Below are 12245 nucleotides of genomic sequence, written 5' to 3' on the forward strand. Positions count from 1 at the left end.
CCATGAAACAGATTTTTTACCAAGATCTAGATTTCATTTTAATGCTCATGTGTTCCATATTCATCTTCTGGGAATGTGTTTGCAGCCTTTCACAACTGAAGTGGTACACGTCTGCTGCATACAGTACTCCACTGTCATTTCTCTAGGTGTTTAGTCTTTGTTTACGCTGGTACCACGTGTTTACTGGTGATGCAGCATCGGCTTCGTCAAGTGCTTCCAGACACAAGGCAGTTGCTTTGAAGTTGTAGGATGCTGTGCATGTGTTGACGCAGATGCACAATGAAAACTTGTCTGGTGTATAAAGGAAATGGTTTTCTTCAGTTGGCAGTGTTAGCAAGTTGAATTCAAGTCAATAAAAAGCCCTTTTATTTCAAGCCAACAATGTTATAAGTGAGAGAGTAGGGTTTTACTCGGCTTTTTGCAATAATCCAGCAATATCATGGTGAATGCTTTAGCCACTAGCTACCCTACTACCAATCGTTATGAAGAATATCAATCTACAACTAAAGGACTGCCCGAATATTTAAATATTTGCTGTAGATGAGTGAAACCTCATTCAATCTCAGGGGCGATGGTGTAGCCCAGTAGTTGAAGTGTTCGCTCTTCACGGCAAAGGTCCAGGTTCGATTCCCCACATGGGTACAATGTGTCAAGCCCATTTCTAGAGTTCCCTGCCATGATAGAAGCGGCGTAAGACCTAACTCATTCATTCACTCACACGAACACATCCCTACTTGACTTAGGCCTACCAATTCACAACCATCAGCATCTGTGTCACGACTTCCTGTACACTTGGATGTGCAACAATAGTCACAATCACCATCTAGGTCACTTTATCAAGTACTACAGATTCAGAAATGGTTATGAAACTTTATACAACATCTGTGTTCTAGATGAGAAGCCTACTTGGTCAAGACAGGAAGAGATGCTTGAGATACAGAGACCCAGTAGGCAGACAGATAACACTGGCTTCCCGCACACCCCTCACATTCTGTAACACTCTTATATTCTCATCTTCCACTTGTCTTGGAGTGCTACACTTCAGGCCGCATTACACTATATCACCTCATAGACCATGTAATATTGGATCTTGTTATACTCCCAGAACAAGGGGTTAATGTTTAGCGGCTGGCCTGTTGTTTGTGTGCAATAAATCACTATGCCACCCCATAGCCCATGTAATATTGGATCATGTTATACTCTCAGAACAAGGGGTTAATGTTTAGCGGCTGGCCTGTTGTTTGTGTGCAATAAATCACTATATCAGCACATAGCCCATGTAATATTGAATCATGTTATACTCTCAGAACAAGGGGTTAATATTTAGGGGCTGGCCTGTTGTTTGTGCGAAGAAAAACACTATATCACCCATGTAATATTGGATCTTGTTATACTCCCAGAACAAGGGGTTAATGTTTAGCGGCTGGCCTGTTGTTTGTGTGCAATAAATCACTATACCACCCCATAGCCCATGTAATATTGGATCATGTTATACTCTCAGAACAAGGGGTTAATGTTTAGCGGCTGGCCTGTTGTTTGTGTGCAATAAATCACTATATCACCACATAGCCCATGGAATATTGGATCATGTTATACTCTCAGAACAAGGGGTTAATGTTTAGGGGATGGCCTGTTGTTTGTGTGAAGAAAAACACTATATTACCACATAGCCCATGGAATATTGGATCATGTTATACTCTCAGAACAAGGAGTTAATGTTTAGGGGCTGGCCTGTTGTTTGTGCGAAGAAAAACACTATATCAGCACATAGCCCATGTAATATTGGATCATGTTATACTCTCAGAACAAGGGGTTAATATTTAGGGGCTGGCCTGTTGTTTGTGCGAAGAAAAACACTATATCACCACATAGCCCATGGAATACTGGATCATGTTATACTCTCAGAACAAGGGGTTAATGTTTAGCGGCTGGCCTGTTGTTTGTGTGCAATAAATCACTATACCACCCCATAGCCCATGTAATATTGGATCATGTTATACTCTCAGAACAAGGGGTTAATGTTTAGCGGCTGGCCTGTTGTTTGTGTGCAATAAATCACTATATCACCACATAGCCCATGGAATATTGGATCATGTTATACTCTCAGAACAAGGAGTTAATGTTTAGGGGCTGGCCTGTTGTTTGTGCGAAGAAAAACACTTCATCACCACATAGCCCATGGAATATTGGTTCATGTTATACTCTCAGAACAAGGGGTTAATATTTAGGGGATGGCCTGTTGTTTGTGCGATGAAAAACACTATATCAGCACATAGCCCATGTAATATTGGATCATGTTATACTCTCAGAACAAGGGGTTAATATTTAGGGGCTGGCCTGTTGTTTGTGCGAAGAAAAACACTATATCACCACATAGCCCATGGAATACTGGATCATGTTATACTCTCAGAACAAGGGGTTAATGTTTAGGGGCTGGACTGTTGTTTGTGCGATGTAAAAACACTATATCACCACATAGCCCATGTAATATTGGATCATGTTATACTCTCAGAACAAGGGGTTAATGTTTAGGGGATGGCCTGTTGTTTGTGCGAAGAAAAACACTATATCACCACATAGCCCATGGAATATTGGATCATGTTATACTCTCAGAACAAGGGGTTAATGTTTAGGGGATGGCCTGTTGTTTGTGCGAAGAAAAACACTATATCAGCACATAGCCCATGTAATATTGGATCATGTTATACTCTCAGAACAAGGAGTTAATGTTTTGGGGCTGGCATGTGTGAAAAAAGCCATCTGTTTCCCAAAATGCAGAACAAAATAAAAAAATTGCATGCTGGACATGCTGAATATTTTGTGTTGTCGGTGATTGGCTGAAGGATATTCTGAAAGATATTGTCTCAAACCCATGCACAAATAAAAAATATCTAAAGAATCTTAACGAGTAACTTATGTATTTACAGAATTACCTTTATTTTTATTTACTCATAGACATGTTCTTTGCTTGAAATATGCCTTTGACAAAATCCATTTGATTTTACTTTAATTTATGGTGCTTTTGAAATTAACCTCATCAAATTTTTCTCTGCCTTTTAGTTTGTTTGTTCAGTAATTGTTTGACCCATCTGGATTTTTGTTGTTCTTGTCATCTACGTAAAATATTGCCTGAGAAGTTTAAAAGAAGTTTAAGTTCTGAAAAAGAACAACCCAAACACAGTTTAAAAGAAGTTAAAGTTCTGAAAAAACACCCCAAACACATTTAAGAGTTTTAAGCACAAACTAAAAGAAACACTAAATTGTATAAGAAAGATTTCACATTTGGTAGATACATGTTTGTATAAATATACTCCATTCCCTGAACAAAATGAAACTTATGACATTTCAAGTTTTTTCTAATGAGCCTGCATGTTTCCTCTTCATATATCCCGACCTGAACAGTGCTTGGTTCCAGCCACTGGCTCACTAGGTCAGGGGAATATAAAGTGTATATTACACCAGCCGGATACTGAGTGGAACTGTGTTATTTAATAGACTCATTGAGACATCTGACCCGGGTTTTATGCTGTACACCTGCCTCAACATGTAACTTGTCCTGCTGCTACATGTAACTTGTCCTGCTGACAGTTTTTTTCCTACAGAACCAGAGCAGTGTTGTCCTGCTACATGTAACTTGTCCTGCTGACAGAGGTTTTTTCCTACAGAACCAGAATGGTGTTGTGCTGCTACATGTAAGTTGTCCTGCTACATGTAAGTTGTCCTGCTGCTACATGTAACTTGTCCTGCTGACAGAGGTTTTTCCCTACAGAACCAGAATGGTGTTGTGCTGCTACATGTAACTTGTCCTCCTGACAGAGGATTGGTCTGATGAAAGGTCTTTCTGATGGGACCTGTAATGGGATGTCCTCAGATCTTTGCTTAGCAGTAGCGGTAGCGAGTACTTAGAGCAGATGGCTTGAAATTGACGGCAAGCTCCTGCGGAAAATGGCCCTCGAGATTTAAACACTTCTTAACACATTGGATGAATAGGCTTCTTGAGTTCCCTGAAACCTTTAGAGAGTCTTAATTATACCTTCTTAGATCAGGACACTTATTACAGCCAAGATCAAACTGGCAAAGCCTTGATTTACCTCACCATTCTTTACAAGCACATGGACCCCATACCCTCTATCATCCGGAAATGCAAAGTGTGCTTTCAAGAAATAGCCATTTTGCTTGTGATAAACATCATCAATAAGTTTCAATCATGTGGTTACAATCACTACATCCAATGCCTCCAAAACTGTTTGTTGTTTAAATGCTGCACACAGGAATAGTCCAACTCTGGACCAGACAATCCAGTGACTGAGCAATAATCCATGCAATCAACCCAAACACCAAGCCTGACCACCTGATCCACTGAGTCGTCTTTTACAGGCCAATTTCAACCAAGAATCCACGTGGAGCTCAGACAGAGAGAAATCGTCAGGTAACATTCTAACAAACTTTGATTTTAAGGAAATGATTTAACAGGTTGCGGACATACATGTAATTTTAAAAAGTGAATGTGAGTGAGTGAGTGAGTTGGGTTTTACGCCGCTTTTAACAGTATTCCAGTTATATCACAGCATGTCAGCTTAATGTGGGAGGAAAGCCCGAAGTGATGCAGATCTCGGACATTTACCACTTCGGTGAAACCAACGAGCACGGGGATAGTCAGCGAGTCTGACTACCTGATCCACTTAGTCACCTCTTACAACAAGCATGGGTTACTTAAGACCAATTCTAACTCAATCTTCAGGGGTCTAATTATGTTGCAAGGATCATATACACAAACATCCAGACTTACCGTGAGTTAATACCACTTTTTGCAATATTCCATCAATATCATGATAGTTGGCTTTACACATTACACCCATGTGGGGAATCAAACCTTCAAACGAGTGAACACTTCAACCGCAAGGCTACCACACTGCCCAATTCAACTTTCTAAAGCTAGTGGTTTCAGAAGAGGTCTTGAAATTCTGGATTCTCAAGATGAAGACAAATATTCAAATGTACAAATAATACCTAAAACATTGTTGAGCAGAATATGACAACGTGGTTGCCACGGCAATACAAATGTCCAAATTTGATCTTAATTGTAATATCCTTAAGTTTATAAAATAATAATAATGGGTGAATTTGGCAACACTTTTGTCAATGGCAGGGATCACCAGAATGGGCTTTACACAATGTACCCATGTGGGGAATTGAACCTGGGCATGACAACCCAACGCTTAACCACTGGGCTACCCCATTGCCACAGTAATGATTCTAAAGACCACTTCAATCCTTCATCATACTAAACTACATCCCCACCAGAATGTCCCCTTTTCACTTCCAGTTCAGTGTATGCTCCATCCCACAGCTGCACTAGGAGGCACCACTCAATCAATGCTAGCAGTCAGATCGTATCAACATCGTGTCGGATCATATCAACATTGTGGCGGAACATATCAGCATCCGATACACAACCATCATGAAATCTTGATATGAAGGGTTGTTTATTGGGCGTATCTCATCTCCCTAATGTAGCAGCAAATTATGCTGGGACAAAACTCCAGAGCAGTCTGGCGATTATAGTGCCATGTATATATGAAAGTAAACCTGTATAGCAAGTATAATTAATATCACTTTTGTTTTTTTATATCAGGTAGAGCCAAGAAATCGCAAAAGTAAACAGTCCTTTAACATGATAAGGTGCATGTTTTTTGTGTCACTGTCAGCAATATTCAAGCAATATCACAAAGGCTTGTCCAGCGCCAGGACTGCGGGATATATATATATATATATATATATATATATCCCGCAATTATTTGTTAGTCTACACGAAGGGCTGTAAATGGAGTCTGGGCCTGTATATATATATCCCGCAATTATTTGTTAGTCTACACGAAGGGCTGTAAATGGAGTCTGGGCCTGTATATATATATCCCGCAATTATTTGTTAGTCTACACGAAGGGCTGTAAATGGAGTCTGGGCCTGTATATATATATCCCGCAATTATTTGTTAGTCTACACGAAGGGCTGTAAATGGAGTCTGGGCCTGTGGTTAATTTCCTTCATTTAAACAGGTAACCTACTCACTCATAATTCAATATAATGCCATGGTTAAATATGCAATTCATCAATGTAACAAATAGCTAGGAGAAGGCTAAACTGAATTTTTTCACTTAACATTGTCAATATTTTGCAAAACAAATTGTCTGCTCTTTAATAGGTCTTATGTGTTCAGTTGTTAAATGCCACAGTCAGCTGTAGTGCAGGAAAGTCCAAGTGATTCAGGTCAGGAGTTTATCTAGGATTCTAAACAAAATGCCTTTGGCTGGTAAACTGGGAAAAAAAAGTGTCTTATTGTTCAAAATTGGATTTTTCAATGTTTTTATTTTTTTAATTTCAAATTGAGAATTTTTACTGTCATTTGCTGCAGACTCTGAGCAGGTCTAGATATTACCCACAGCTACCATCTTGTTGAATTCCACAGACATAGGTGAGGTGAAATTGGGTTTAACATCGCGTCCAAGATTATTGCTCTTATATAGTGATGTGCATGCATGCATGCGTGCGTGCGTCCGTCCGTGGCTGCTTGTACTAGTCCGGACTGATGCCGATTTAAAAGTGTAAGCTCACTGAGATACAAAGCCGCAGTTTAACATGAATACCCCACTCAGACACAGCATACTGAGTGAGCCAACCATTCCTTGTTTTAGCCCCTTAATGCCAAGCGCGAGACAGGGTAACAACAAGTACCATCTTTTACCGTCTTTTGGTATGACGCTCTCTGGGCAGACGCTCTACCACAAAACCACGGAGGCGGTCCAACAGACATAGGAATGGTGTTGAAAAAGCAAGAATCATAATCAGCTGATTTATTGTTTTTTGTAAATGCCCACAGCAATATTCCAACTATATCTCATTGTCTGTGAATAATCAAATCTGGACCTGACCATCCAATGACTGACATAATGAGAACTCATTCACACAATTGGGATATGATGACCAACCAAGTCACACGCCTGAACACCTGATCAATTAAGTTCCTGTTACAGTAAGCAGAGGTTGATGGGGACCTATATTCTGTCCCTGAAATCCCCACAAGTGTCATAATCAGCACTAATCTGGGACTAGAACCTACAATCATAGGATTCTGGTAGCATCTCTCACTACAGGGCAATCGGAGTTGTCAGTCTTGAAATGAGTGAGTTAGGATGCTTTTACGCCGCTTTTAGCAATATTCAAGCAATATCACGGTGGGGGACAGCAGATTTTGGCCTTCACACATCGTACCCATGTGGGGACATCAAACCTGGGTCTTCGTCATCTTCTTCTTATTATTATTTACAGATTAAAATAAAAAATGCAGCAAAGAGGGTTTGGGTGATCCTGGCACAGTCAGGCTGGTTAGGCTCATCCTCAGCTCAGGGCCCTTGCCCCCTGTGCATATATACCATGTTTTTCCTCAATCTTGTCAATCACATACTGTCGAAAGGGACAGAAAATTTAATGATATAAATTATTTCATTGGATTTATCAAAAATATCATTTTCCATGACGCCCTCTACATATTCCGGGTCGTACCATGGATGGACCTCTGTGTCAAAACTATTATTATTATTAGGGCTCCAAGCCGAAAGGAGAGCCCTATTGTAATCCTTTCGATTTATTATTATTATTATTTATCATCATCATCATTCCATGGAACTTAGACCACATATAAACAAAGCTCAACACGTGACCGTAGTCATCTGAGCCACATGTGAAAAACCATAGGTCCTAACCCTGTTCCAAAAAGTTCTTTGAACAAGACAATGTTGAGGAGCACCAACTGGACTTTGTATTTGGGTTTGTATGGAGACATTGGTGAGGCTTTTCTGGTACACTTACATTTGGTGGCAAGCCACAGCACAAACACACAACACAAAATGCTACAAGAGCTATCAAATTGCCTTCACACCAGCAGCTTCTGGCGTAACAGGAGAGGCCAAGTTCTTCTCCTTTATTACTTCTAAAGCTTTTAAAGTCTCTTTGATGATCTATTTTTAGCCTCTGGACAGCTGTTGGAATTGGAATGAGCTTATTTCTGTGTCACGATTGTGAACTAGACCGGAAAATCTCATTCCAGGCTTGGCAGCCACTTCCCGATTACATGTCTCAGGGAGAACTAGTTGACAATGTTGATTATGTTTGTGAATCATTTCTATTTGAGTTTCAAGTGGGAGGAAAACCCATAGTGATGCATATACTAGACATTTTCCACTTCCTTGAAACTTGTGACACAGCTATTCCACCTTCTGATGCAGGCCAGTTATGTCAACAACGCTGCCATGTGGGGATCCCAGGGTAGAATAGGTCCCCAGTGTCCCATGCTTGTCTCCCCGTACAGGGATTCTAGATCAGAACAGGCCCCCAGTACCAAGGCTTTTCCCTGTGTGGGGATTGTAGAGCAGGTCAGGTCCCCAATACCCATGATTGTATCCCTATGGAGAAACTAGGTCAGAATAGGTCCCAGTACTCCATGCTTGTCTCCCCGTAGGGATTCTAGATCAGAACAGGCCCCCAGTACCAAGGCTTTTCCCTCTGTGGGGATTCTAGGGCAGAAAAGGTTCCTAATACATCATGCTTTACCCTCAGATGGGATTGTAGGGCAGAACAGGTCCCCAGTACCCCTTGCTTGTCTCACTTTGGGGATTCTAGGTCTGAACAGTTTCCCAATACATCATGCTTTACCCTCTGATGGGATTCTAGGGCAGAACAGGTCCCCAGTACCCCATGCTTGTCTCACTGTGGGGATTCTAGGTCTGAACAGTTTCCCAATACATCATGCTTTACCCTCTGTTGGGATTCTAGGGCAGAACAGGTCCCCAGTACCCTTTGCTTGTCTCACTGTGGGGATTCTAGATCAGAACAGGTCCCCAGTACCCCTTGCTTGTCTCCCTGTAGGGATTCTAGATCAGAACAGGCCCCCAGTACCAAGGCTTTTCGCTCTGTGGGGATTGTAGAGCAGGTCAGGTCCCCAGTACCCATGATTGTATCCCTATGGAGAAACTAGGTCAGAATAGGTCCTCACTACCCATGCTTGTCTCCCTGTAGGGATTTTAGGTTAGAACAGGTCCCAGTACCCCATGCTTGTCTCACTGTGGGGATTCTAGGTCTGAACAGGTTCCCAATACATCATGCTTTACCCTCTGATGGGATTCTAGGGCAGAACAGGTCCCCAGTAGCCCATGCTTGTCCTCCCATCGACATCCTGGGCAGAATAGGTCCCTAGTACCCCATGCTTTTCCAAGCCAACTGACACTGGGAAGTTCAATGAGTGACCTGGCTGAATGTGTATGGCAATATCATATATGTTGCTGTCATCCACTGGTTGGCCTGGCCATGACGTGATTAGTAAGAGGGTGATGTTAATTAAAAGGAATGCTGCTGCTGCAGCGACAACATTCACTTACTCTGGTGACAACACAAACTCACCTGGATCATGGAATGGAACAAGAACATAGTTATACAGAGGCTTTTCTTTGCGGGCCAGAGCTGTTGCCAGGATTGTGGCAGCGCCTTCAGTCACTTGTACCAAGTCATCGTACATCGATCCCGTTATGTCAAACACAAATGCCAGTGACGCTGCTCCGAGAGGAATGTCCTCTTGCGATGCCACAAACACACACGTACATGCCACAAAACTAACAATAACCACCTGCACCAAATGCTGCGTCAAACAGCCCATCTTCCACAACTATCCTGAGAACATACGCTTAAACACAAAGGCCAATATTCCTGGGACTTTCCTTTTAAACCGTGTCTACCTGTTAATTGCAAGCCGCAGGTACCTCTAACTCAATTACACAATGTGCAAGTACTCCTCTGGCTGGCAATAGCACAATCAGCTGATCTCAAGCATGCTTCCGCCCGAATTTATCCCAAACATCTGCTGACAGTTTTCTCAGAATTTCAAACTTGGTTGTCAAGTACACAACTTTATCTTAGATCTTGCTACCATCTTGACATCAAAGGACTTCACTAAATCTTCATTACATGTGTTTAGAATCACAGATCACATTTCTTGAAGACTCCTTTCCAAAGAACACAATTTTTCACTCTTGGATTTTGATCAAAACTTAACTTTCTGGAGTCTGTTCTATAATGTGCTAAAATGCACATGCAAACAACGCACTAACAGATCTCCAGCAGCGACTTAGAGGACAGCAGGCATACTCCACAGTATCTCCTTGCCGTCTGCTCTGTGCGTCTGCTACTTGCTGTCTGCTTGTGAGTAAAGTGACATGGATACAATTACGCTCCCTGTCTTTCAACAAGCCTCTTTTCCTGCAGTGCCACTGATTAGGATCCTGGCCAGTTCCACACAAACCACAGGGGGGACAGCAGGTCATGGGCCTCATCCATCAGTAGTAAACATGACTTATATGGCTCACTAGTGATGCTGTCACCCCTGTAGGTGGACTCGTCTATTGGTTGAAGGAAGGGTTGTTGCTCTCTTGATGGTTAACGGCTCAGATTCCACTCTTGGCTTGTTGCTAATTTGTTTCCAAAACAGCCCACAATTTTAAATAGGTTTTTAAAATATTTTTTTTCAACTTGTAAACAGCTAGATCATTTGATCAATTTGTATATAACTACAGTATTGCCAACCTGTTGATAGGACCAATGTATAAGTCTCTCTTTGGATGTAATCTTCAGCTGGCTACTGTTGATCATTGTTTACGGCATCAATATTTTTTTTAAGGCATTGACATGAGCTGTAGGTGTCCGTTTCAGGGTAACTACAACTTTTTTGGACAAAGCAGTTCAAACTTCACTGTCAGTCAGTGAGTGAGTTAATTAGTTCCATGAATACATGGAACAGTATTTCAATTATAAAAACAAATTGTGTGTCCAAAGCTATGCAAAAGATCTTGTAAATGAGGGAGCGTTTGACATGGAGTTTAATTTCGCTTTGAGAAGATATTTCAGTAGCCTCATGTCAGTTTCGTAGGGAAGCTCAAAGTGAAAAAATGTAGTAGATGTTCACCCCTTCAGTCAAACTAAAGAGCATCTCAGTCTTAGTAACAATCTCTCACAGGGGCCCTTTCCACAAAAACAATGGTGGCACCACGACTGTCATTTTTAATCTATGCTAAAGCATGAGAGCTATGACTATCTTAGTATTGCAACTATCAGTCTATGCTGTAGTATGCGAGTTACGACTAAGCATTGCGTGTCTATATCTATGCTACAATATGTGAACTCTGACTCAGCATTACGACCATCATTAGTTTATGCTAAAGTATGAAAGTTACTACCGTCTTACAACTAAGCATTACAACTGTCATTAATCTATGCTAAAGCATGAGAGCTATGACTGTCTTAGCTTTACGACTATCACTCTATGCTCAGAATATGCAAGCTACGACTGGCTAAGCATAACAACTGTTAGTCTGTGCTAGAATATGTGAGCTACGACTATGTAATCTATATGGCTGTCATTAGTCTACACTAAAGTATGTGAGCTACGACTGTATAATCTTTATGGCTGTCATTAGTCTACGCTAAAGTATGTGAGCAACGACTATATAATCTTTATGGCTGTCATTAGTCTACGCTAAAGTATGTGAGCAACGACTATATAATCTTTATGGCTGTCATTAGTCTACGCTAAAGTATGTGAGCTACAACTATATAATCTTTATGGCTGTCATTAGTCTACGCTAAAGTATGTGAGCAACGACTATATAATCTTTATGGCTGTCATTAGTCTACGCTAAAGTATGTGAGCTACGACTATATAATCTATATGGCTGTCATTAGTCTACGCTAAAGTATGTGAGCTACGACTACATATCTTTATGGCTGTCATAAATCTACGCTAAAGTATGTGAGCAACGACTATATAATCTTTATGGCTGTCATTAGTCTACGCTAAAGTATGTGAGCTACGACGATATAATCTTTATGGCTGTCATAAATCTACGCTAATGTATGTGAGCAACGACTATGTAATCTATATGGCTGTCATCAGTCTACGCTAAAGTATGTGAGCTACGACTATATAATCTATATGGCTGTCATTAGTCTACTCTAAAGTATGTGAGCTACGACTATATAATCTTTATGGCTGTCATTAGTCTACGCTAAAGTATGTGAGCTACGACTATATAATCTTTATGGCTGTCATAAATCTACGCTAAAGTATGTGAGCAACGACTATATAATCTTTATGACTGTCATTAGTCTACGCTAAAGTATGTGAGCTACGACTATATAATCT

The 12245-nt window shown here is 41.0% G+C and overlaps 1 protein-coding gene across 2 annotated transcripts in view; it reads right to left on the minus strand.

Annotated features, from left to right (window-relative positions):
• LOC124142466 (hemicentin-1-like) overlaps positions 1 to 10236 on the minus strand; it is a 128685-nt gene extending 118449 nt beyond the window's left edge. The window contains exon 1 of one of the 2 annotated variants that reach the window (XM_048389608.1): positions 9455 to 10236. In XM_048389608.1, coding sequence (XP_048245565.1) covers positions 9455 to 9707 — 253 coding nt within the window. In that variant the 5' untranslated portion in view covers positions 9708 to 10236. The remainder of the gene's footprint in view (positions 1 to 9454) is intronic. The other variant, XM_048389609.1, reaches the window with a different exon arrangement.
• Positions 10237 to 12245: the final 2009 nt, after the last annotated feature.

The sequence above is a fragment of the Haliotis rufescens genome, unplaced genomic scaffold, assembly GCF_023055435.1.
Source record: "Haliotis rufescens isolate VD_foot unplaced genomic scaffold, xgHalRufe1.0.p SCAF_8, whole genome shotgun sequence".
In the NCBI taxonomy this organism is placed as follows: domain Eukaryota; kingdom Metazoa; phylum Mollusca; class Gastropoda; order Lepetellida; family Haliotidae; genus Haliotis; species Haliotis rufescens.